The 27,740-nt window shown below is 42.6% G+C and overlaps 2 protein-coding genes across 3 annotated transcripts in view; both read left to right on the top strand.

The window, feature by feature from the left end:
- Positions 1-9,033, top strand: part of LOC139406495 (sodium- and chloride-dependent GABA transporter 2-like) — a 42,043-nt gene extending 33,010 nt beyond the window's left edge. The window contains exons 8-15 of the mRNA XM_071149143.1: positions 2,182-2,285; positions 3,772-3,896; positions 5,348-5,460; positions 6,179-6,316; positions 6,834-6,936; positions 7,246-7,346; positions 7,612-7,782; positions 7,949-9,033. Of these exons, the coding sequence (XP_071005244.1) occupies positions 2,182-2,285; positions 3,772-3,896; positions 5,348-5,460; positions 6,179-6,316; positions 6,834-6,936; positions 7,246-7,346; positions 7,612-7,782; positions 7,949-8,113 (1,020 nt within the window). The 3' untranslated portion in view covers positions 8,114-9,033. The remainder of the gene's footprint in view (positions 1-2,181; positions 2,286-3,771; positions 3,897-5,347; positions 5,461-6,178; positions 6,317-6,833; positions 6,937-7,245; positions 7,347-7,611; positions 7,783-7,948) is intronic.
- A 4,091-nt stretch (positions 9,034-13,124) lies between these two features.
- The window catches only part of LOC139406493 (protein MON2 homolog), a 54,373-nt gene continuing 39,757 nt past the window's right edge, over positions 13,125-27,740 (top strand). For both annotated transcript variants that reach the window (XM_071149142.1, XM_071149141.1), the window contains exons 1-3: positions 13,125-13,572; positions 27,300-27,363; positions 27,591-27,718. In XM_071149142.1, the coding sequence (XP_071005243.1) occupies positions 13,465-13,572; positions 27,300-27,363; positions 27,591-27,718 (300 nt within the window). In that variant the 5' untranslated portion in view covers positions 13,125-13,464. The remainder of the gene's footprint in view (positions 13,573-27,299; positions 27,364-27,590; positions 27,719-27,740) is intronic.

The raw sequence follows: 27,740 nt of genomic DNA, 5'->3' as shown, positions 1-27,740 counted from the left end.
GACAGTCGTGAAGAGGGCACGACAAAACCTTTTCCTCCTCAGGAGAATTGGCATGGCCCCCAGATCTTCAAAAGGTTCTACAGCTGCACCACCTGGTATGGCAACAGCTCGGTATCTGACCGTAAGGTACTACAATACAAAATTGCATTTAATTATTTATTTACTAAATAGCTAACTAATTACACAGAATTACATATGCACAGAATGAATCATACCTTGATTACAAATTATATCATGAAGGAAAACGTCCCTAGAGGAGGGAACAGATATGACAGCTGGTTACACAAAGAAAAAGGGCTGGGTTTGAGTGAAAGAGCGGGAAGACTGAGGAACAAAGGGAGAAGCGATGTCTCTATCGTAAATACAGTATCTTTTGCATTCTAAATTACCACCCATTTGGAAAAGGAAAATGCAATAAATATTTACTCTGAGCTGCGCTTCGGTAGGTTGGTGGTAGATGGAAGGCCGTGTTGCCCAACCAAGTCCTTTGAAGAATGTCTCTGGTGGTCAATTGGATGCGTTGTAGTAACGTTGTTGTGTGGTAGACGGCATACTCTGTCTGTTCTTTCCTAGCCCACGTTTGCAGCTGCGGTTGCTAACTCAACGGCTAGGAGGTATCACGTCTGTAGTGAATAAGAGTTCAAAGTTCATACCATTCGCAACCAAAGCTTAGTTCTGTAGTTGACATGTTAGTCCTATTAACGTACGGGCCATCGTCCTCACATCCTCGGAAAAGGAGGTTACATTTTCGTCAAGGCTTTATATAGTGGAGCGAGAAGGATGTGTTTGAAAAGTTTTATAACCCATGTCTCTTCACAGGGGCGGGCCACTGATTGAGCAGAGCCCTAACCTTAAGAAAACCCAAATCTCTCATTTGGAAGCTAAAATTACATTTAATCTCTTCACCAATAATTGAACAATAATTCTATGTGAATCCGATAACTACAATCTGCAGACTTTCCGCTGTAGAGTTTGTCATCCTATCATTGATGAGAATGTCTCAGATGACAACCGAACTGACATCATATTCATTATGCACTATACTACCTCAGCCTAAACATCAGCACCACAGGTAACTTCCACAAAGCTGTGAACGATCTGAGAGACTAGACAAGAAGGGCCTTCTATGCCATCAAAATAAACATAACATTTGACATCCCAATTAAGATCTGTCTAAAAATACTTGAAGCAGTTATATATATATTGCCCTTTATGGACAGTGAGGTCTGGGGTCCACTCACAAAGCAAGAATTCACAAAATAAGACAAACACCACATTGAGACTCTGTATGCAAAAACATCCTCTGTGTACAATGTAAAAAAACAAATAATGCATGCAGAGCAGAATTAGGACGATACCCGCTAATGATCAAAATCCAGAAAAGACAACCACTTAAAAGGAAGCAATTCCCCAAACTTCCATAACAAAGCCATCACCTACAGAGTGATGGACCTAGAGAAAAGGTTCCTAAGAAAGCTGGTCCTGGGGCTCTGTTAGCAGAGAGAGCGCAGAGAGGAGAGGAGAGGAGAGGAGAGGAGAGGAGAGGGATTTATTAGAGTACACCAGAAAACAAAATGAGCGCCCTCTTCAATCCACTGACAAGCTACTCCAAGAAGCCTGTACCATGAGAACATCTGCCTTAGTGGCTATGGCCCATAGGCCCTGGTCAAAAGTAGTGCACTACATAGGCAATAGGGTGCAACCAGAAGTCTTCCTGGCTGCCAGGCAGCCAACTGAAACGTGCCCCCATTGCTTCAGCACCACTTTGCCGAATGGAACAAAGAGCACCCTCATTTAAATTGGAACTGTGTTGTGCTGGTCGTTCAGAGTCTGTGATGGAAAATTACCACACTTGGCGTTGAGGAGCCATTGAGATGGAGAACCAGCGTGCCAGTGACATTGTCAGGGTGGAGAGGGTGGGCTTAGGACTGAAAAGGGGGTATGGGGTATATAGACAGAGATCACTGGGGGTTGTATGGTGGGTGGTGATGACATAATAAGTGACGAGAAATGGGGTGACCGTGTTTACCACAGAGTGAGGAGCATGTAGGTAATTATTTGGTCATAAAATGTCTAAAAAATGTGTTTCATAGAAGTAAATGTATCAGCCAGGAACAATGCCATGGTTTCTCCCAGCAAATGAAAAGGCTGGTTGGTTTGGTTTCTTCCTGTTCTTTCTAGGTATGGATGGATGCAGGGACTCAGATCTTCTTCTCGTATGCCATCTGTCTGGGGTGTCTGACTGCCCTGGGGAGCTACAACAAGTACAACAACAACTGCTACAGGTCAGGGCTCACCTCAGAACACACACTTACACCTCTACCTCCCAGTCTGCTCTACTCTTCTGTACTGTGCCATACTGTACTCTGCTTTACTTTACTGTACTCTGCTCTACTCTTCTGTACTGTTCTATACTGTACTGTACTCTGCTCTACTCTACTGTATTGTACACCCCACCTCCTACCTCACCTAATTAGATAAGACTGAGATTATTGAAACAATAAGCAGAAGTGTCTCTGATAAGATTAAACAGAGAAGTGATATGTTCTGTTTTATACCCTAATGACCTAACAGTCAGTTCTGTTTTATACCCTAATGACCTAACCATCAGTTCTGCATTTCGCTACACTCGCATTAACATCTGCTAACCATGTGTATGTGACAAATAAAATTTGATTTGATTTGATTTTGTTTTATACCCTAATGACCTAACCGTCAGTTCTGTTTTATACCCTAAATGACCTAACCGTCAGTTCTGTTTTATACCCTAATGACCTAACCATCAGTTCTGTTTTATACCCTAATGACCTAACCGTCAGTTGTGTTTTATACCCTAAATGACCTAACCGTCAGTTCTGTTTTATACCCTAAATGACCTAACCATCAGTTCTGTTTTATACCCTAATGACCTAACCATCAGTTCTGTTTTATACCCTAATGACCTAACCGTCAGTTCTGTTTTATACCCTAATGACCTAACCGTCAGTTCTGTTTTATACCCTAATGACCTAACCATCAGTTCTGTTTTATACCCTAATGACCTAACCGTCAGTTCTGTTTTATACCCTAATGACCTAACCATCAGTTCTGTTTTATACCCTAATGACCTAACCGTCAGTTCTGTTTTATACCCTAATGACCTAACCATCAGTTCTGTTTTATACCCTAATGACCTAACCATCAGTTCTGTTTTACACCCTAATGACCTAACCATCAGTTCTGTTTTATACCCTAATGACCTAACCGTCAGTTCTGTTTTATACCCTAATGACCTAACCGTCAGTTCTGTTTTATACCCTAATGACCTAACCATCAGTTCTGTTTTATACCCTAATGACCTAACCGTCAGTTCTGTTTTATACCCTAATGACCTAACCATCAGTTCTGTTTTACACCCTAATGACCTAACCATCAGTTCTGTTTTATACCCTAATGACCTAACCATCAGTTCTGTTTTACACCCTAATGACCTAACCATCAGTTCTGTTTTATACCCTAATGACCTAACCATCAGTTCTGTTTTATACCCTAATGACCTAACCATCAGTTCTGTTTTACACCCTAATGACCTAACCATCAGTTCTGTTTTATACCCTAATGACCTAACCATCAGTTTTGTATATTGATCTGCATTCTGACAGTATCTGATTCTGCTTTGAAGCTGTAAAGTTTTAGTGATTCTGCTTTGAAGTTTTCAAGGGGTTAGTGTGTGGTACAGTATCTGTTGTTATGGTCTACGTCTTCCTGACGACTGCCTCTCTGGGTTTACAGAGATTGCTTGTCGTTATGCTTCCTGAACAGTGGGACCAGTTTCGTGGCTGGCTTTGCCATCTTCTCCATCCTGGGCTTCATGTCTTATGAGCAAAATGTGCCCATCTCAGAGGTGGCAGAATCAGGTTAGTAGTCCTTGTAAAAGAGCGTTACACACAAACACTTCTAGACAGTCAATTTCTACATCATCGTTGGGAAAGAATGTATGGTTTTCCACAATTGAAAAAAGTGTACGTGCTTGTGTTGTCAGATGGAATCATCTGTTGAATTTCAACAATACTACAACTGAGTATGTCAAAGTAGAATTTCTACCCCAAGTAAGCGGCTATTGACTGTAAATTCCCCACACTGTTCAAAAGGAAAACCCTTTACTGTGCTGTATTGGTGCTTAATGGTGCGTATTGGTGAGTAATGCTGCGTAATGGTGCTTAATGGTGAGTAATGATGCTTAATGGTGTTTAATGATGCTTAATGGTGTGTAATGGTGCTTAAAACCTCTTCAGGATCGGACCTATTTTTTTTAACACAATAGATCTGGTAAAAGATAATACAAAGAAAAAAACAACCGTTCTTTTGTATTTTTTTTGTACCATCATCTTTGAAATGCAATCGAAAGGCCATCATGGATTTTTCCAGCCCAGCTGCAATTTAGATTTTGGCAACTAAATGGCAGCAGTGTATGTGCAACGTTTTAGAGTGATCCAATGAACCATTGCATTTCTGCTGAAAATGTTGTATCAAGACTGCCCAAATGTGCCTAATGTTGAAAACTGTGCACTCTCCTCAAACAATAGCATGGTATTCTTTCACTGTAATAGCTACTGTAAATTCGACAGTGCAGTTAGATTAACAAGAATTTAAGCTTTCTGTCAATATTAGATATGTCTATGTCCTGGGAGATTTTCTTGTTGCTTACAACCTCATGCTAATCGCATTAGCCTACGTTAGCTCAACATCCCACAACATAAGCACGACCCTGGTGCTTATTTTATTTTATTTTACTAGGCAAGTCAGATAAGAACAAATTATGATCTTCAACGACAGCCTAGGAACAGTGGGTTAACTGCCTTGTTCAGGGGCAGAACAACAGATTTTTACCTTGTCAGCTCAGGGATTCGATCTTGCAACTTTCCGGTTTCTAGTCCAACACTCTAACCACTACGTTACCTGCCACCTCTCTCTCGCTCTCTCTGTAATGGTGTGTAATGGTGCTTAATGGTGAGTAATGGTGCTTAATAGTGCGTAATGGTACTTAATGGTGCGTAATGGTGCTTAATGGTGAGTAATGGTGATTAATGGTGAGTAATGGTGCCTAATGGTGCTTAAGATGGTGGCGCAGAGTAGGGCGCATGTCTAGCCAGTTCCTGCTCGCCTTGAACTTGATGATTAGACATGTTAATATTTAGAAGTCAACTTTCAAGGTTCAGAGATTACCTAATAGTTTAGAATACAGTCGGGTAGAGGTTGTTGTTGCAATACGGATCCAAAGTCCTGCTCACGGAATGACAAGTCTGTAATGACCTGTTATGACCTGTTAGGATTCCTCTATGACCTGTTATAACCCTCTGTGCCCCAGGTCCTGGTCTAGCCTTCATAGCATACCCCCGTGCTGTGTCTATGATGCCCTTCTCTCCTCTCTGGGCCTGTTTCTTCTTCATCATGATCGTCTTTCTGGGGCTGGACAGCCAGGTGAGACTAGAACAGCTCTGTCTCCTCTCTGTCTCCTCTCTGTCTGTCTCTCTGTCTGTCTGTCTGTCTTTCTCCTATCTCACTGTCTGTCTGTCTCTGTCTCTGTCTCTGTCTCTGTCTCTCACTGCCTGCCTGCCTGCCTGCCTGCCTGTCTGTCTGTCTGTCTGTCTGTCTGTCTCTCTGTCTCTCTCTGTCTCTCTCTGTCTCTCTCTGTCTCTCTCTCTCTCTCTCTGTCTCTCTCTCTCTCTCTCTCTCTCTCTCTCTCTCTCTCTCTCTCTCTGCCTCCCTGCCTCCCTGCCTCGGTCTGTCTTTTTCCTCTCTCGCTGTCTGGAGAAGTGGTTGTGAGTCTGTCTGTCTCGCTCTCTGTCTCTCTCTCCCTGCCTCGGTCTGTCTGTCTCTCCACTCTCTGTCTCCTCTCACTCATCATCTGTGTTGTTCAGTTAGTAGAGCATGGCGCTTGTTATGCCAGGGTTGTGAGTTTGCTTCCCACGGGGGACCAGTATGAAACTACTGTAAGTTGCTCTGGATAAGAGTGTCTGCTAAATGACTCAAATTTAATTTCTTTCTTAGGTTTTCACATTCTTCATCAAACCATTTGTCACACACACACGCACACACGCACACACAATGCGTTCAAACTCTGCCTCTAACAATGTCCACAATGGTGTTTTTCTTTATCTGTAACAAAGCATCCCCTCTTTTGTCTCCCCTCCTGCAGTTTGTGTGTGTGGAGAGTCTGGTGACGGCCATGGTGGATATGTACCCTAAAACGTTCCGTCGTAAGAACCGCAGAGAGCTCTTCATTCTGGCGGTTGCCATCTTCTCCTTCCTCATGGGTCTCATCATGCTGACCGAGGTATGCCACTGTCCACAGTGCCCCCTAGCACCCCAATTGGTCAAGGGTAGCTGATAAAATGGCTGACCCTGGCTCTGACCTCAACTCTCTGCTCTGACTCCAATTACCTATGGTCATGTCTCAGAACTGCACAGTGGCAGAAACTTTCACCTGTCTTCATAAACAACAATGAAATCCCAAAGGCTTTCATTAAGGGCTTTGAGTGAAAGTTACTACACTTGCTAAAAAAAGAGCCATTCGACCATAAGATACTGACATCAGGAATACAATTAGCTCCTTTTGGGGAACATTCAGTCTGTGTATGAAGTACAGCCTCTCTAATGTATGCTCTATAGCGTATATTGTTACATACATCGTAGACCATATACGGAGGCTAAACTTCATAATCAGAATTAATGTTCCCCAAAAAGAGCTATATGTTTTCTTGCATCTGCATGTTGCTCTACGTGTGGCCTTGATAAAACAGAGAGAGTGTCCCTAGCTGCCCTGCCGTAACGTAACACATGTTTCTCTCCAGGGAGGCATGTACGTCTTCCAACTCTTTGACTACTATGCTGCCAGTGGGATGTGCCTGCTCTTTGTGGCTGTCTTTGAGACAGTTTGCATTGCTTGGATTTATGGTGAGTGTTTAGCCAAGTTATTTGGGTATGTGTTGAGGGGGGCATTAGCATGACAAATGGGGTATTTTAATTGACGACATAAGCACTGTTCATCCATCCTCTGGGCTCCAGCAGTAGTCTTCTCCCCGTAGAAGTGAAAGGGCATCTGGGAGTGGAACAACTAACTGAATGTGATATTATTGGACCATTTTGAACACTTTTTTGATGAGAATTAGTACTATTTTGAGCAACCAGTTAGATTCCTTACACATTCCCACAGTACTCATTTGTATCTGTCCCTTGCTGATGCCTGCCTCACTGTTCCTGTAGGTGCTGACCGTTTCTATGACAACATCGAGGACATGATTGGCTACCGCCCTGGGCCTATTATCAAATACTGCTGGATGTTCTTCACTCCTGCTACCTGCTTAGTGAGTCTTTTAGTTTTGAACTAAAACCCTGTTCTGTCTTTTGACTGAGGATTGACCTCTGGTGGTTACTATTGAAAAGCATCTACCATTGCACAGCAAGGCTCATCAAATTTACTAAGATTTTTTAGAAAGTGGTAAGATCTCAAATGAAAGCAAGACACCATTGTTATTTTTAAATAAATGCAAAAAAACATTGAATAAACCTAGGACGTAGCAAACAGTGACTGTCAAGAAGACAGAGCTGATGGACTATTTACCTCCGCAGGGTACTTTTGCCTTCTCCCTGATCAAGTACACCCCTCTGAAGTACAACAATGAGTATGTGTACCCCTGGTGGGGCTATGGCCTGGGCTGGCTCCTGGCCCTGTCCTCCATGCTCTGTGTCCCCCTCTGGGTGGTCATCAAAATGTGTTCTGTGGAAGGTACCCTGAAGGAGGTAAGTCCCACACACCACCCACTGTTTTCACTCCTTACCCCCACCGACTTTTTTCTCTGTTTACTATTGTCAATTTTTTGGGCTTAAGCTACTGTAATTTAGAAATATATACAAACCAATACAACAAACCAATCTTGTCTTGTCTATTTCCTCTGTTGTTCTGTAGCGCTTTATAATCCTGACCACACCGTCCACTGACTTACCCAAAACCAAGAAGGAACAAGAGAAGCTGCTGGCCATCTTTGCTGCTGATGGGGACAGCCTCCGTCAGAGACACCCTCCCACCAAGGAAGGCTACTTCCCCGTCAATGAGAAGGAGTCCAACTGCTAGAGCTGGGAACGTGTACCCAGGCCTTGTGAGGTCCCATGTCCCTCCCCTCGACATGGCATCTGCCTTGGGCCCGTCCCAAACCTCTCCTCAACGATACCTCATAACTGCACAACTGCGGCCAAATGAGCACAGATGCAGAGACACTGGTGCTGCTGTGCCCTGGCTCTTTCTCTCCTACATGGTCTCTCAGAGACAATATAGACTACTGTTTCAGGTGCTGTTGTTAAATTGTGTATGTACTGATGTTCACACACTCAATGCTACTGGCTCTTCCATCTACACTTCCATCCACGGGACAGTTGTTCGCCACTTCTGCCTCACACTGTTGCCTGAACAACCAGGAACTCTAGCTGGGTTGTGCTGATTTAGTTCGCCAATGACGAAGTGTAGCAGACATTGAAATGGTGTGATTCAGTGATTAGTTATATGTCCATTGTGGTTGAGACTTGAGAATGTTTGTCTGATGATCACATCTGCTTTCTAAGGATGTGTTTTTTGTTTTCCTTTTTTTCATGGACATCTCTGATGTTCAGCTCGGCACGTGTTGTACGAATACTACTTCAAGTTGTTTTTCAGTTAGTTCTAGCTTCTGGCGGAATGAAATGTTTCCTTCCAAGCACAGTCGTAGAGTTTCAGTTGAATACAGTCCAGTTACATTGTGATGTTTATTTCAGGACCTAGTTGAAAGGACTGCCTCATACAGCACATCGTAACAATGCTTTACAACATAATCCCTCCGTCTGTCCTCCCTCTACCACGTTCTCATGTAGGGTTGCTCCTTATTTTAGTGCATTATGTTGAACCTGCTACAGTCATATCAGTTGATATAGTAAATACATCAATCTGATCCATATGTTAGTTAATTTACCCCGGGATGCTAAACCTTCGCTGACAACATGTTTAGACGACAAATAAAGGAATGCGATAACCGCATGCCAACTAAAAGCACCATGTCATTGTGGTTACAAGAAGCAATGCAGAATTGAACAAGAATTCAATGTATACTTTTTTTGCCTCCGAATACTATGATTTTAGATTAATATATTGGCAAGTGCCAACCTATACAGTTTAATTTCCAGATTTATGTCAGAAGAACTGCATCAAAAATACATCTGAAGCCCAAGTGTCTGTCTCTGTTATAGTAACCTAACATAGCAGGAGTAAAATAAACCTGTAGAAAACAGACTGAATAGGCTTTGCTAGCCTAAGGTTGTTGTTTGAGTTTAGGATTAAGTCAGACATACTGTAAATGTATTGCTTTGATTCAAAAGCTTACTTGGACATATAATCATTGCGTATTAGCATTTTAATCATACCCACTGGGCACAGACGTCAGTTCAACGTCTAGTTTTGATTTACATTTTGTTGAGTTGTCAACTAACGTGAATTCAACATGAAATCAACAACAATTTTCAACATGTCAATGGATTTAGGTTCAAAGTTGGGTGACAAAAATACAAAATGCCCCTACGTTGATTATTTTTTGCAAATCCAATAAATTCTCCTCATTGATTTAACATCACATACATTTTGGGGGTTGAAATGATGTGGAAACAACGTTGATTCAACTATTTGTTTTGCCCAGTGGGTAGTCCTGTGTTAGGTTTTTTAAGTACTTTGAATTGTAAAACCAGGATATTTGCTCTCATCCTTGGCTTGATTTAAAAAAAAAACTGTATACAATCGTATATATATATATTTCTAAACTGTATACCAAGTCCAAAATGTGATAAAGCACATGACAAACAGTTTAAAAACTAGTGAAAGTATGGATTGTGTTAAATATATTTTTGTTGTACAGAATTTTGGCATTTGAAATCATTGTACAGTACACTACAGTATACCATCATAGCGAGCAGCCTAGAGGTGAGAAGCTGGAGAGAAAGAGTTTTCCGATAATACTGAACTTGAGTTTCATACCTTTTACCTTGGAAATATGAAATGTCTCGGAAAGTCTGTTATTTGCTTATATTGTGGCCTATTCATTAATTAATTATATCATCATCTACTTTGCCATATCATACAATAACAACTTTGAAAAGTATAAGCTCTTACACTTCCAGTATGTGTTCGTCAGTATTGCCAATGACATGTCCAGTGAAGTGCAAAGCTGAATACCGTTCACATGTATCATTACAACTGACATTGTAAAATAAAAACATTTATATTAAAAGTTTAAAAACATTATGTGTCATACTTTCATTCTTTTCCACCAAGATTTTTGAAGACTGTTCCATGAGAGAGAGAGAGCGAGAGAGAGACTGTATGTATCCCGATGGCCAGCAGATGGAAGCAGAGTATTATCATCAAAGACATGAGTTATTTCAAGCCATGTGTGTGCTGTAGGCCTTTAATTTTTCCTCTAAAGAAATCTTAAAACATGTTTACTATTGAGCACTGCCAAAATAAAGGAAACACCAACATAAAGTGTCTTAATGGGGTGTTGGGCCACCACGAACTGCCAGAACAGCTTCAATGTGCCTTGGCATAGATTCTACAAGTTTCTACAAGCTCTATTGGAGGGATGCGACATCATTCTTCCATGAGAAATTCTCCATAATTTGGTGTTTGGTTGACGATTGTCAAAGCACTGTCTCAGGTGCCGCTCCAGAATCTCCTATAAGTGTTCAATGGGGTTGAGATCTGGTGACAGAGAGAGATAGAGAGAGATAAAGCCCTTATATTGAATTGAGAGAGAGACCAACCCCCTTTCAACCCTATGCTCCTTTGAGACCCCTCTTTCAACATCACTGAGTTCTCTTCTTCCAACCATGGTACCCACAATAATGAGCAACTGGGCATTTTTATACATGACACTAAGCAAATCAAATCAAATGTTATTTGTCACATACACATGGTTAGCAGATGTTAATGCGAGTGTAGCGAAATGCTTGTGCTTCTAGTTCTGTCCATGCAGTAATATCTAACAAGTAATATAACCTAACAATTTCACAACAACTACCTTATACACACAAGTGTAAAGGAATGAATAAGAATATGTACATAAAAATATTTGAATGAGCGATGGCCGAACGGCATTGGCAAGATGCAGTAGATGGTATAGAGTACAGTATATACATATGAGATGAGTAATGTAGGGTATGTAAACATTATATAAAGTGGCATTGTTTAAAGTGGCTAGTGATACATTTATTACATACATTTTTCCCTTATTAAAGTGGCTAGAGATGAGTCAGTATGTTGGCAGCAGCCACTCAATGTTGGCTGTTTAACAGTCTGATGGCCTTGAGATGGAAGCTGTTTTTCAGTCTCTCGGTCCCCGCTTTGATGCACCTGTACTGACCTCGCCTTCTGGATGATAGCGGGGTGAACAGGCAGTATCATCCAGAAGGCTAGGTCAGTTTGTTGTCCTTGATGATAGTTTTGGCCTTCCTGTGACATCGGGTGGTGTAGGTGTCCTGGAGGGCAGGTAATTTGCCCCTGGTGATGCGTTGTGCAGACCTCACTACCCTCTGGAGAGCCTTACGGTTGAGGGCGGAGCAGTTGCTGTACCAGGCGGTGATACAGCCCAACAGGATGCTCTTGATTGTGCATCTGTAGAAGTTTGTGAGTGTTTATGGTGACAAGCCAAATTTCTTCAGCCTCCTAAGGTTGAAGAGGCGCTGCTGTGCCTTCACCACGCTGTCTGTGTGGGTGGACCATTTCAGTTTGTCCGTGATGTGTACGCCGAGGAACTTAAAACTCTCCATCTTCTCCACTACTGTCCCGTCGATGTGGATAGGGGGCTGCTCCCTCTGCTGTTTCCCAAAGTCCACGATCATCTCATTTGTTTTGTTGACATTGAGTGTGAGGTTATTTTCCTGACACCACACTCCGAGGGCCCTCACCTCCTCCCTGTAGGCCGTCTCATCGTTGTTGATAATCAAGCCTACCACTGTAGTGTCCTCTGCAAACTTGATGATTGAGTTGGAGGCGTGCATGTGTAACGGATGTGAAACGGCTAGCTTAGTTAGCGGTGGTGCGCGCTAAAATAGCGTTTCAATCGGTGACGTCACTTGCTCTGAGACCTTGAAGTAGTGGTTCCCCTTGCTCTGCAAGGGCCACGGCTTTTGTGGAGCGATGGGTAACGATGCTTCGTGGGTGACTGTTGTTGATGTGCCTTGAAGTAGTAGTTCCCCTTGCTCTACAAGGGCCGCGGCTTTTGTGGAGCGATGGGTAACGATGCTTCGTGGGTGACTGTTGTTGATGTGCGCAGAGGGTCCCTGGTTCACGCCTGGGTATGGGCGAGGTGATGGTCTAAAGTTATACTGTTACACATGGCCACGCAGTCATGGGTGAACAGGGAGTACAGGAGGGGGCTGAGAACGCACCCATGTGGGGCACCATTGTCGAGGATCAGCGGGGTGGAGATGTTGTTACCTACCCTCACCACCTGGGGGCGGCCCGTCAGGAAGTCCAGGACCCAGTTGTACAGGGCGGGATCGAGACCCATGGTCTCGAGCTTAATGACGAGTTTGGAGGGTACTATGGTGTTAAATGCTGAGCTGTAGTCGATGAACAGCATTCTTACATAGGTTTTCCTCTTGTCCAGATGGGTGAAGGCAGTGTGCAGTGTGATTGCGATTGCGTTGTCTGTGGCATGATGAGGTGTTAATTATGTAATTAACTCAGACCTGCTTTCAATATACTTTGTATCTTTCATTGATCCCTCATTTATTTTGGCAGTTACCTGTACATTGCCTTACAAACATTACTACATTAATTTGTTTGTATTACTCCACTAGAGGACGCTGGAATTATTCTGCTGGAATCCGGTCATGTTTACCTTAGTGCAAGTGACGTGTCAATGGGATGGTCTCAAAAGTTATCCTCACGTCCTCGCTACTCCTCTGCTACTCAAAAGCCATTGGATGAGAAAGCCAGAGGTCCCGCCCCTCTGACCTTCTTCTCCAATGGGTTTTGAGAAGTAGAAGATGAGCGAGGAGAGAGGCGCAGGGCGAAAACAATTGAGATTTTCCCAATGTCTACCAAAGCATTGTGGGATTGAAACGGTGCTTGCAATGGTGACTGCTGGAGCCGTAAGAACTACGGGTGAAACTGAGAAATATTCACCATATAAATGTCACTAGAATTGTGCTAGTGATGATAATCTATGACACCACCGTCTAGGCGTTTTTGTTGTGGACACGTTTATGCCCGTGTCATCCCTTCCATTCTGTATGGGCAAAGTAGAAAACTGGAATATTGACTTGTGTCAGTGGACGCTTGCTGAGGTCCATACCGTTTTTCGTTTTCAAAGGGGCTGAATAAGTAGGCCGGGAACCAGTATCTTACGATTGTATTCATTATTATTTCAAGATTTGATATTTGGGCCGAATACATAATCCAAAATGTCGACTAGGAGCCCCGAAGCGGTGAAGAAATTACTCGAGAACATGCAGACGGATCTGCGGTCCCTGTCAATGGAATGCAAGAAGAAATTCCCCCCAGTCAAAGAGGTAGTTATGGCTGTCTGACGTTATAGCTAGCAATTCCTCTCTTGCTTTCGCTCAGTTTCACTCTACTGTATGTTATGTGATGTTTTGCCACCTCACCACTGATTATACATTTCAATGCAACTGCTGATGTTGTGATGCAAGCGCTCGCGACATGTATCAGAAATAGGAAGTCTATATTGATCCTTGTGACGTTTCAATCTGACGTCACTTAATTGAAGTAGACATTTAAAACTGGTTGGGTTAGGTAAGGGTTATTGTTAAGGTTTACCATCAGAAATAATAGGGTGATACCCAGTTGTGAAGGCTGCATGGATGCTAGCCAGCAGATCCGTCCCACTTTCTTACATCTGCACTAGGGTCAGACAGCATTCCTGTGTATATGAAGACATCCACCGAGCCTGCACAAGCTATGGCTCGGAAAATGTACCTCAATCCAGGGATGGGAAATGCGTTGTACTCCGAATCGTCACATTATTCCAACTGTTACATCAAGAAGATTGAAAGACTACTAGTTTTCTTTAAAACTAGCTTTTTCATCCTCATACTAGGTAACAGCAGCCATTTTGGAATGGCAGTGTCAGCCAATCAGCTTCTTTGTTGTTCAACCATACATGCATTCCAGAACAGCTGCTGTTCCTACTGCTAGCTAGCATGAGGATGAAAACAGCAGTTTACTTAAACTAGCACTTGTTCAATCTTCTCGGTTTAACACTTCATTTGGGATAATGGACAAATTTGAGTACAACGCATTTCTCATCCCTGGATTGAGGTACGTTTTCTGAGCCATATCTCGCACCGGCTTCGCAGTGTCTTCATATACACAGGAATGCTGTTAGACCCTAGTGCAGCTGTAAGCAAGCGGGTTGGATCTGCTGGCTACATGGATTGGATGCCAAAGATTTTTATAACTAAGCCAAAGATTTTGGGATGCTTTTCCAAGGTCTAGGTGTAAACAGTAGCCAGTTGTCAAATACCGACTTTACATTCTATGATGGGACGTCCATTGTTTTGTGTGGATGTCAGAATCAGCTTTTTCACAATTTTGAGCTTCAATTATTTTCAAAATGAAGATGGTTAGTGTTGCCACTGCATTGGTCAGAAATGCTACATCCCAAGTGTTGTGATTAATGGCAGAATGTTTATTTTCCGGGTTAAACTGCTGACAATTTGTGAACTCTGTGCGGTTCGCTTAATTTTTCGTGCAGTGTGAACATCCAAATGAACACAGACTCTTCAAAGGAGCCCCCGAAGCTAACCGAACTGAGATCATCTCAAGAGGTGGTCTAAGTTCGGTTTGCTTGGCTTGAGTTGCCTGGTCTGGTTCACTTTTTTTTAGGGGAATGTGAACACAAAACTCCCCAGGTTGGCTTATCATTATTCCCACACCACACACTAGACTACTGCAACACAATTGCCCCTGCCATAACCCAGCACATTGGTGCCATGAAAGAGAGATGTTGATGTCCAGGTTCGTGGATAAAAAAACGTGTCTTTTTTGGCTATTGATTAACAATTGTCAAGGATCCCAAAAATGTCTATGTATGTATGTATGTATGTATGAATGACATTTTTGGGATCCTTGACAATTGCTAATCAATATCCAAAAAAGGCATGTTTTTTTATCCACGAACCTGGACATCAACATCTCTTTCATGGCACCAATGTGCTGGGTTATGTGTGCTACCAATGTGCTGATATATATACACACACACACTTTTTTGTGTGTGTGTATGTCGACACCCTTCAAATGAGTGGATTCGGCTGTTTCAGCCATACCCGTTGCTGACAGATGTATAAAATTGAGCACACAGCCATGCAATCTCCATAGACAAACATTGGCAGTAGAATTGCCTTACTGAAGAGATCAGTGACTTTCAATGTCGCACCCTCATAGGATGCCACCTTTCCAACAAGTCAGTTCGTCTAATTTCTGCCCTGCTAGAGCTGCCCCGGTCAACTGTAAGTACTGTTATTGTGAAGTGGAAACATCTAGGAGCAACAACAGCTCAGCCACGAAGTGGTAGGCCACACAACCTCACAGAACTTGACCGCAGAGTGCTGTGGCGCGTAAAAATTGTCCGTCCTCGGTTGCAACACTCACTGCCAAGTTCCAAACTGCCTCTGGTTTCAATGGCTGAGCATCGACACACAAGCCTAAGAACACAATGCCAAGAGTCGGCTGGAGTTGTGTAAACCGCCATTGGACTCTGGAGCAGTGGAAACGCGTTCTCTGGAGTGATGAATCATGCTTCACCATCTGGCAGTCCGACTGACAAATCTGGGTTTGGAGGATGCCAGGAGAACGTTACCTGCCTGACTGCATTGTGCTAACTGTAAAGTTTGGTGGAGGAGGAATACTGGTCTGGGGCTGTTTTTCATGGTTCCAATGAAGGGAAATCTTAACGCTGCAGCATACAATGACATTCTAGACAATTCTGTGCTTCCAACTTTGTGGCAACAGTTAGGGAAAGGCCCTTTCCTCTTTCAGCATGACACTGCCCCTGTGCACAAAGCGAGGTCCATACAGAAATGTTTTTTTGTGATCAGTATGGAAGAACTTGACTGGCCTGCACAGAGCCCTGACCTCAACCCCACTGAACACCTTTGGGATGAATTGGAACGCCGACTGCGAGCCAGGCCTAATCGGCCAACATCAATGCCCGATCTCACTAATGCTCAGGGCTGAATGGAAGCAAGTCCCCGCAGCATTGTTCCAACATATAGTGGAACACCCAGAAGTGGAGGAGCAAAGGGGGAACCAACTCCATATTAATGTCCATGATTTTAGAATGGGATGTTCGACCAGCATACCTTTTGTAGTATGTGTTTTTAGCCTACTGACACAATGTTCAGATTATTTGTTTGCAATATGTGATCTTTAAGCTAAGAGAGGTTCATAAGCTGTTTATCGTTTGTGGGGTTTGAATAGTGTGAGGAGACACCATATGTGGTTGGAATTGCAACTAAGGGTAGAAAATCAATGCTAGTTCTTAGGCAGTAGCTTACATTGGGTGTACAATTTTCAGTTACAGCATTATTTAATGTGCAGTATCCCTCTGCTATTTATTTTGTTAATATTATCTTCTGATTATAATTATTAGGTCATATTTTAACTACATGCAATGTATTAGCTTCCAAAATGTAAGTAGGTATATTTAGCTGTCCGATACGTTCTGATCAAATGTCTTGCACGGAACTTTGTAAAAACCAAGAGTATTTGAGGTAATGTGGGAAAAATATCCTGGTTCCTTTTTCTAAAGAGCAATGTGAATGCAAAGAGGACTCGGACCAGAAAATAGGTGAAGTGAACTGGCAAATGAGTTGAGTCCTTATTCAAAAGTAAGGTTAGTGTGATTAGAAAAATAACTGAGTTCACTTTAAAAATGACCGAGATTGGTTCTCTTAAGAGGACTGACTATATGTGAAAACAACTATGATGCCTGGTCTACTTCATCTAGCTAAATATTTTCCATATGGGATGAAAGATTTGCCTTTCAAACTGAGAATACTGCTATCTAGCATTCCTCTCTGTACTAGCTAGAGATAAGCTGCCCCAATTTCCAGATCTCACAAACTGTCCAAGGTTAAGCTGATGCAGTTTTTCAGTAGAAATTGGAATGATGCTCTTTTTTTATTGCATCTAGCTTACATGCTGAGTACTGACTGTCTCCATTTTACCACAGGTGCATGGACTACACCTTGTATTCATTGCATCAATTGGCTTAGCATGAGAACAATACTGCGGAGGAGGTTATGTTCGTGCGTTGTGTTTTACAGTACAAATTCCTGAAGCATTGCTACAAGCATTTACCTAGTTCTCTGGTACGCCAAATGCAGACACTTGTTTACATGATGTCACTTTGCCTAAACGCACCAGACCTGTTTTGTTACTTACCTATTTGCTTGATTATATGTGACTCGTTTCAGGAAACTAGGTGTATGTCGCGCGTCACTATGTCACAGGAGAGCCATTTGAGTGTAATGTTTTTTGGCAGAAATGCCTTCTGGAACATGTGGACTTTCATGTGCCTTAACAACAAACGTGTATGCCATCTGTAAATATAAAAATCAAATTAAATTACAAGCCTAGTTGGTTTAGCCATGGAAAAGTCAGCAACCTTTCCACTAGCCATGATTGGCTGAAATAATGAGTGGGCTGGACATACTGAGAGATGAGTTCGGATTGGTCTGCCATGTAGCACGCTTCTGTCTATAGCATGTGCTCCTCAGTGTGTGTAGGTAGTCCTTTCTAACGTAGCTTTTTTGAAAGATATCACGTAGTAGATCGACATAAGTGTTAATATCCTCTTTCTGGAAGACCGAGCTTTGAAATCAGTGGAATTAGAGTATGACAGCTAAGGCATTTGATTGCAAATATACAGATGGAGTAGAAAAGAGAACACACAGAAAGCTGTTGTAATCCGGAGACAGGTGTTTTTACATCTTCAAAATAAGAGCTACCATGGCATCTATGACAGAGAGGGAGTAGCGTGCGTCCATCCATGTATATGGGTAAGATAGTCTAGCTAGCTACATTTTCAGATATTACACGTTTCTAATTTTGTCAGAAAGTCAAGTTAAAGTGCACTGTTAGCTAGCTAGCTAACATTATCTGGCTGGCTTGCTAGCTACGTTACGTGTATGATCTGTGTAGTAATATTATTTGTATCTCAGAGCCTTTTGTAGGCTAGCTAACATTGAACCTGGTTGGTTGGTTACCTGCAGATTCATGCAGGGTAGTAATGTTATCAGTTGGGATTATGGTTTATTCTTTTGCTAGCTAGCTACATGTCTAAACTAACCAGCTCTGCTAGGGTGAGTAAAATGGTCAGTGAGCTGTTCTCTCATTTGTCTCTGGAAGTAGCTAGCCAACGTTAGCCAGTTAGCTTAGGTGCTTGTTAGGTCAGAACGCTCTGATCAACCCTACTCCTCGGCCGGAGCTTCCAGTGTGCGCTCTGAACGCTCTGAGAGCGAAACGCTCTGAATTTACGAATGGACAATCTGACAATTCTCTTAGTTTATGAATTCCCAGAGCACACTCTGGCACTCCAGATTACAATTACAAACACACCCATAGTATAACCAGCTTTTAGTCTTGAAATCTTTGGTTGTTTAGTACATGGCCTCACATGTGAATCCTTAAAGAGATGGGTGGGGCTAATGCTTAAGAGGGTGTGAATGATGCTGAATGGGTGTAGACAAAAGAGCTCTCCAGTAAGTGTACCAATTATACAACTTGATTGGAGTCCACCTGTGGTAAATCCAATTTATTGGACATGATTTGGAAAGACACAACTCTCTATATAAGGTCCCACAGTTGACAGTGCATGCCGGAGCAAAAACCAAGCCATGAGGTTGAAGGAATTTTCCGTAGAGCTCCAAGACAGGACTGAGCAATCAGGGGAGAAGGGCCTTGGTCAGGGAGGTGACCAAGAACCCAATGTTCATTCTGACAGACCTCAAAAGTTCCTCTGTGGAGATGGGAGAAACTCCCAGAAGGACAACCATTTCTGCAGCACTCCATCGATCCGGCCTTTATGGTAGAGTGACCTGACCAAGCCATTCCTCAGTAAAAGGCACATGGCAGCCCACTTGGAGTTTGCCAAAAGGCACTTAAAGGACTCTCAGACCATGAGAAACAAGATTTTCTGGTCTGATGATACCAAGATGGCCTGAATGCCAAGTGTCTTGTCTGGAGTAAACCTTGCACTATCCCTACAGCGACGCATGTGGGTGGCAGTATCATGCTGTGGGGATGTTTTTCAGCAGCAGGGACTGGGAGACTAGTCGGGATCAAGGGAAAGATGAACGGAGCAAAGTACAGAGATCCTTGATGAAAACCTGCTCTAGAGAGCTTAGACTCTGACTGGGGTGAAGGTTCACCTTCCAACAGGACAACGACCCTAACCACACAGCCAAGACAATGCAGGAGTGGCTTTAGGACAAGTCTCAATGTCCTTGTGGCCCAGCCAGAGCCTGGACTTGAAACCGATCAAACATATCTGAGAGACCTGAAAAAAGCTGTGCAGCAATGCTCCCCAGCCAACCTGACAGAGCTGAGAGGATCCGCACAGAAGAATGGGAGAAACTCCCCAAATACAGGTGTGACAAGCTTGTAGCGTCATACCCAAGAAGACTTGAGGCTGTAATCGCTGCCAAAGGTGCTTCAACAAAGTACTGAGTAAAGGGTCTGAACACTTATGTAAATGGAATATTTGTTTTTAAATTGTAATACGTTTGTAAACATTTCTAAAAACCTGTTTTTGCTTGGTCATTATGGTGTATTGTTTGTCGATTTGATGAAGGGGAAAAACTATTTCATCCATTTTAGAATAAGGCTGTAACGTAACAAAATGTTATGTCAAGGGGTGTGAATATTTTCCAAATGCACTGTATGTTTTAGTGCAATGCACAAAATGCCTGTATCGCAAGAATCAAGTATATATCTATATATCTTTTAATTAGTTGGTCTTGTTGGTCTCGTCTCCTTTGCTCCTGTTTTGCTGTGTGCACTCTGCACCTTCCTATCCCCCTCAACACCAGGGCTGTAACGTAACAAAATGTGGAAAAAGTCAAGGGGTCTGAATACTTTCCGAATGCACTGTACATTCAAGTTAATCAAATTAATTAGATGTATTGCCCAGCCATAGATGCAGGGTGGTATACTGCAGTAGGCCTAGCTGTCAGAAAAATTATGCTGTCTCAGTCAGTCTCCACATTTGAGATGACTGCTCCTTTATGCTGAGCCTGTGCCCTTTCGGCTTCCACTCCAGAGTCAGCAGGCAGGCAGTTATAACTCTGGCTGGCTTTGTTTGTTTCTCCTCAGATGTAGTCACACAGAATGACTCAGCACTGCTCTGGGGACGATACCTCTACAGCAGGGATGGGTAACTGCCGCAGCCTTTTGTAGACCCGCGGACCAATTTAAAAACATTTAATACAAAATGTAAGATGGGGGTGGGGCTCAGTGGGGGTCGCCACATACTGTTGAGAGTTAGAATACACAAGCTGCAATTTTGAAATTTGGTTGTGCATCAGCAGTCACTCAATTAGCCAATGTCAGCAACAAATATTACAAGTTAGTGTAGCAGCCAGCTATCTAAGCATGTTTGAATTACTGACCGAAGTGGGGCCCATTGATCATCAGTTATCACATTAAAAACGGCAAACATTTTCCTCCACCCTATGGCAAAATATGTAGAATTTAAGGCAGGGCAATATGACATCTATCATATCACAGAGAAATCTTATGTGCCTATTTAAGGTTTCTCTGTTTTTCGTACGATGTACCCAATGACTAATGAAAACTTGCTATGTCCTCATTGAGATTTTACAGACGTGTTTTATACGTCTTATTTATACACTTTTGTAATATTTATGAAATGCATATTGTTATATTTGGTAGCACTTATTTGTTTTTCCCTTTGCCTTCAACCCCATTCGATGTGTGGAACGGATGTGGGAGGGGCTAGGTCTACATAAGGGTGCACATTTTTTTTTAAATCACAAAAACTCTGACGAAGGCCGTGAGGCCGATACGTAAGCTTATTAAATATCAGTGATACTATCAGGTGCAGTGTGCGGTTACATAAATTGGTCATAAAATTTGATATGATCTTCATCTAAGTCACAACAATAGACAAACACAGTCTGCTTAAACTAATAACACACAAATTATTGTATTTTTCTTGTCTATATTGAATACATAATTTGGTGTCGGTTGTAAAAAAGTATCTGAACCCCTAGGCTAATGACTTCTCCAAAGGATAATTGGAGTCAGGAGTCAGCTAACCTGGAGTCCAATCAATGAGATGAGATTGGAGATGTTGGTTAGAGCTGCCTTGCCCAATAAAAAAAAAACGTTCTAAATTTGAGTTTGCTATTCACAAGAAGCATTGTCTGATGTGAACCATGCCTCGAACAAAAGAGATATCAGGAGACCTAAGATGAAGAATTGTTGACTTGCATAAACCTGGAAAGGGTTACAAAAGTATCTCTAAAAGCCTTGATGTTCATCAGTCCACAGTAAGACAAATTGTCTATAAATTGAGAATGTTCAGCACTGTTACTACTCTCCCTAGGAGTGGCTGTCCTGCAAAGATGACTGCAAAAGCACAACACAGAATGCTCAATGAGGTTTAGAAGAATCCTAGAGGGTCAGCTAAAAACAGAAATCTCTGGAATATGCTAACATCTCTGTTGACGAGTCTACAATACGTAAAACGCTAAATGAGAATGGTGTTCATGGGAGGACACCACGGAAGAAGCCACTGCTGTCCAAAAAAAACATTGCTGAATGTCTGAAGTTTTCAAAAGTGCACCTGGGTGTTCCACAGCGCCACTGGCAAAATATTCTGTGGACAGATGAAACAACAGTTGAGTTGTTTGGAAGGAACACACAATCCTATGTGAGGGGAAAAAAAGGCACAGCACACCAACATCAACCTCATCCCAACTCTAAAGTATGGTGGAGGGAGCATCATGGTTTGGGGCTGCTTTGCTGCCTCAGGGCCTGGACAGCTTGCTATCTTCGACGTAAAAATGAATTCACAAGTTTATCAAGACATTTTGCAGAAGCATGTTAGGCTATCTGTCCGACAATTGAATCTCAACAGAATTTGGGTGATGCAACATGACAACGACCCAAAACACAGAAGTAAATCAACAGCAGAATGTCTTCAACAGAAGAGAATACGCCTTCTGGAGTGGCCCAATCAGAGTCCTGCCATCAACCTGATTGAGATGCTGTGGCTTGAGCTCGAGAGCAGTTCACACCAGACATCCCAAGAATATTGCTGAACTGAAACTGTTTTGTAAAGAAGAATGGTCTAAAATGTTTTTGCTCTCAAGGTGTTGGGGGGGGGGGGGGTGGATGCAGGTATGCAGACCCACGAGCCACTGAGGCACCTCACTTGACTTTTTTTTTTCTTTCTTGTGGCCCCCGTAGAATCTGGCTATACTAAGCCTGTCCTTTCCTGGGCTTTCTAAGTAGTCTCTTTTACATTTGATCAACATATCTGAATTATCTTACTATGGGAAATGAGAATGTCAGTTGTGCCCTTGAGTCTTTTTAAAAATGTTTTCACTCAGATATCCAGGTACGAGACGCCTCCTTGACCAGTCTTGCACACCCCTCTCCCATTCATTTACTTATTTTACTGCAGTGCAGCTGTTTTCTCTCAGGTTTGTCTGGGTTAAGAAGGGCTGAGAAGAATCCTGTAGATTTTTCTACATCACAGCTTCATGCTCTAGACCTTTCCTTCTATTGAGTGACAGCCAGCTAAACCAGTGGGAGCTTATCTGTTGTGCTATGATTGCAGGTCTCTCTGTTGAGGAGTTACAGTGCTGTATTTGTCGACTGTCTGAAACCTGGCTCCTCCTTCATACCCCGCCTGTATGGCTGACAATGCCACACAGGTGTCATACAGTCTGAAGAAATAACAAGCTGAAAAGCAGAAACTTAAGTAGAACTGACAGAAGGTGAGACTAAGGTTTGGATTAATTGAATAAGCCCCTTCAATGTAGGCTATGCAGCAGCAGAATCAATGTGAAAATCTGCAGTGTGAGTTGCTTTCTCGACATCTTCTGAGACAGCCTATAAGCGGCTGAGCAAATTATGCTGGGCTTTAGGAGAAGTAGTGAGTTTGTATTCAGGCTGGTGCCCAACTTCATGAATAATTCTCCCCTAGGATAAAACATATAGTGAAGTTAGGTCTATGAGTGTGACCTGGTCCTTCCACTATTTGTCTTCATGCTGCTGTAGTGTGGATGAACCTTCGCATTCAGTGGCTTCATATGCCCTCCACAGTGCGGTTCGCAGAAATAGTTCTAAACTGCCAGCTTGTAATTTTGACTCATACTGATTCAGACTGAAGCTTCTCAGTTCTATTGTAAAGGGGAAGAAAGTCATGCAGTGTCAGGCCTTTTTGGGCTCAGTTAGCATTTTACTGGATAAGAGTGTGGGTGGGGAGGGTGGACTTGGTACAGAAAGACTACTGACTGAGCTAGCATGAATAGACTGGAGTTGTTTCATACAGTGGCTGGTCTGTCTGATGACCTAAATGACTCATAGCAGATCCATTCCACTCTCATCACAAACAAGAAGAACGAGGAAATGAAGCCAGTTATTTCAAATGTTAAAGTGTGAGGATGCACAAGCATCCAATAAGCATCAATAGGCTACTCTAAATGTTGCCCTCTCCTATTGGTAAATCCTCTCCATTGACCATTTCAAGGGTTTCCAAAGGCCCTAAGCCTACTAATTGCACATGTGGGGACAGTGTTTCAGTGGTTTTCCATGTGCATGTCATCAGGTCTAAACACCCAGCCTTGACAGTGCAGTGTTATCCATGTTCAGGTTGGTAAGAACAGAAGGACACATGGTTTCACTCAAGGTTGAACATAGGAAATCCCAGCAATCTGCTTCTGATTCAAGGCTCTCGGACATGCTTTATTGTCTTATGTGACCAATTGATGCCAGTTATTGTGTTTGTAGGAAGTGGAGTGCAATGATCTTGTTGGCATTCCTTTACTTAAGGTTTCTGTAGGCAGGTCCGCATTTACCTGGATTCTAAAATCCACTTGATTCTATAGCAATATGAACTAAATAATTGTATTTAATAACAAGGCAAGTTCAGTATTGCCATCATGATCATCAGCAGAATTAGGCTTACCCTTGTTGATAGTATTATCCATGAAGCCCAGGCTATATCTTCAACATTGTAATTAATCTGTTTCCTTAAAGACCATGGACCATCCCTTATGGTGTCATCTTTAATCATCATCACCACTATCATCTTCCTTCCATAATAGGCTCCCATTCACATTGCATACTGGGTCCATTCACTGTGGCTCCTCTGAGCCCTGCTAGTGCTAGGCCCACCTAACCACAATGGCTGCTGTATGAGGAGGGTTGGAGAAGGACCTTTTTAAGGCTATTTATAACAAATTTAGTGCAGCGTTGCCTTTTGCGCAACAGCACTGTGGCGAAATTCATTTGGACTGAATGTCAGTTGTGTGCCACAATCGTATACAGCCAAACAAGGAACATCATGGGTGCTAGAATGGAATATATAGGTCTAGTAGCCTTGTATATGTTCAGTTCTAGAGAGTGTGCTTATGGTCAACCTGTTATGTGTGACGCGAACCCAAGTCCCGAGAAACACTACCTTCATTAGCCAAGGAGCATTTCCATGGTAAGAGTCATGCTGAGACTCAGTTTTGTCACTTTAAAATGTATGTCAAACAAAAACCAATGATTGCAAAGTTAAGCAATCCATACAACTCTATGCACAAGGACTACTTTTTTAACAGTTTACTTGAACAGTGCAGATGCAACATTTTGTTACAGAATGACAGTTTGTGCTGTCATGCTGTTACCAAACTTTGCATCCACGCTGTTCTAAATGTGTTTTTGTAACATTTTCTGTGGAAATTGTTAAAAGTAGTCCTTGTGCAGAGTTGTATGATTTATTTAACTTTGCAGTCATTGGTTTCTGTTTGATGTACATTTTAAAGTGAAAATTGTGAGTCTCAGCATCACTCTGTTATTGTGGAATTGTCCCAAGATAACAAGAGTAACTTCATGATGAGAAAGCCTCCGCACTAAAGTTGCTGCCTATCAACGACCCCTAGAATAAGAACCTAAACGGCCCTTTCCCCCAACAGACTTTGTCTGTTTGTGGAAGCCTAACCTTGTTTGTGCTACAGATGTTTTCAACAACAACAAAAATGTATGTCACCCTGCCTGCCTCCCATTTTGAATAAGAGCAACAGCCAAAAAGAAAGGAGGACCAAGGCACTCATCATATAATTAAAATGCCTTTATCTGTATGGCATGTTCAATGGAAACAAATATGAATAACTGTGTTTTGGCTGCATGACCTTTGTCAGGGAATACATGAGCCAAAGTCAATTAGTTGTCTTCACTGTTCTTCGTAGCTTCTAGGGCTATATTGATATCTTCGTCTCTACACCAGCAGGATCGGAATGATGATTAGAACAAGTTCTGTGTGATTTTAATGCCCTGTTATCCGCCTCCCTCCACACTGAGGACAAAGGAGAGGAGGGAGACTTGCATTTCTCTAGATTATCTTTAAGTCGCTGTGTGGGGTTACGATAGGGCCTGTAGTTCTACACAGTTTGGCCCAGTCCACACTCTGCAGTATTAAGGCCCTGTTGCCGGGTAACCAAGAGGTTCAAGAGGTCGCATACTGTCCAATTGACTCCCACCTCTGTGCAGCCTTGTGGCAGGTCAAATTAAATATGAAGTGATATGACTGTATACCAGGTCAAACACAGCAGCATAGCACAGCAGGTCTGGCTAGAACAACAAGAACAGGAAGTGTTTCACACGTCTTCCTACGTGATTTTACATCATACGAAGAGGGTTTGACTGGTGGTTGTTATTCATATCAAATGAATTACCTGCTGGAGTGTTGCACACTGTTCTTAAGCTAGACCCTTTGTTGTCAGATTAACTGAAAAAGACCCTGCTAAATTCTGTGTGTTTCAGTATGGAGCAGAGGCAGTGACTAGAGCAGGTTAACTGAAAGAAACCCTGCTAAGCTATGTGTGTTTCAGTACTAGAACAGGTTAACTGAAAGAAACCCTGCTAAGCTATGTGTGTTTCAGTATGGAGGAGAGGTAGTGACTAGAGCAGGTTAACTGAAAGATCCTGCTAAGCTATGTGTGTTTCAGTATGGAGGAGAGGTAGTGACTAGAGCAGGTTAACTGAAAGAAACCCTGCTAAGCTATGTGTGTTTCAGTACTAGAGCAGGTTAACTGAAAGATCCTGCTAAGCTATGTGTGTTTCAGTACTAGAACAGGTTAACTGAAAAAGACCCTGCTAAATTCTGTGTGTTTCAGTATGGAGCAGAGGCAGTGACTAGAGCAGGTTAACTGAAAGAAACCCTGCTAAGCTATGTGTGTTTCAGTACTAGAGCAGGTTAACTGAAAGATCCTGCTAAGCTATGTGTGTTTCAGTACTAGAACAGGTTAACTGAAAGATCCTGCTAAGCTATGTGTGTTTCAGTACTAGAACAGGTGCTTGTGCTCACACCAATCCAATATTTCTTCACTTTAGCTTGGAACAAGAATTGTGGGACAGGAATTGCCGGGAAACAATTTGACACTGAAAGTATGTTTATGTAAGCTATAGGGAACGAAGTGGAGGGTGCTCAACCAACTGGAGTCGAAGTACAACCCAAAAAGGTTCATCATCATTGAAAAGACGCAACGCTCGCTCACCATTTTAAATATTCATTGTTTTATTCAAGCAAGGTTAAAAGTTGTTCTGATAAAGGCCATTTGAGGGCTGAAATGTTAATCTTTTAACCTTGCTTAAATAAAACAATGAACGAGCGTCGCACCTTCTCTATGTAGGTTATAGGCCCAGTCTGTATCACAGTGCACAGTCAGAGCTGCAGCTGCTGTAGAGCGATAGAGACCTCTGTATACTGCTGAAAGCACAGCATGATCTCACTGTCAGGCAACAGAGCTCCACACAAGAGAAATCACTATGGCTCCCAGTGTCTCCTCTCCGGTAACTCAAGGTTAACTGATTAGTGTGTCTGGCCATGGGGATCATTAATAAGGACTAGGAGACGTCTACCTCAGTTATAACAGTGCATATAGAGGTGGTAACGTATCGTCAGCTGTCTTATCATAAGGAATGTATAGGTACAGTAAATGTAAACTTAATGTGTCTCTGTTCTGTGCTTTTCTAGGCTGCTGAGTCTGGGATAGTCAAGATCAAGACCATCGCCGCGAGGAATTCAGACATCTTGGCAAGTGAGTGATTGAGGGAGGGGACACTCCTATGCCTTGTGTGTGTTTGTTTGTGAGCGATGTTTTGGCTGAGCCAATATCCAATCACATACAGAACAGTGATTATACCTCATTAAAACAAGCAAAGGAAAGGAGGATGCATTCTAACAGATTGGTCCTATTGTAGGTGTTTGTTTTAGAACAGCCGTCTAATGTGTTAACTGCATGCCCATGTATTGTCTCCTCCTCAGCTCTGAAGGAGAACAGCTCGGAGGTAGTACAGCCATTCCTGATGGGCTGTGGCACCAAGGAGCCCAAGATCACCCAGCTGTGTCTGGCTGCTATCCAGAGACTCATGTCCCACGAGGTGGTTTCTGAGGTGAGGAACACAGGACCACTAA

This window comes from Oncorhynchus clarkii, chromosome 4 (genome assembly GCF_045791955.1).
Source record: "Oncorhynchus clarkii lewisi isolate Uvic-CL-2024 chromosome 4, UVic_Ocla_1.0, whole genome shotgun sequence".
NCBI lineage: Eukaryota > Metazoa > Chordata > Actinopteri > Salmoniformes > Salmonidae > Oncorhynchus > Oncorhynchus clarkii.
The sequence above is the reverse complement of the archived record's forward strand: the minus strand, read 5'-3'. Positions and strand labels throughout refer to the sequence as shown.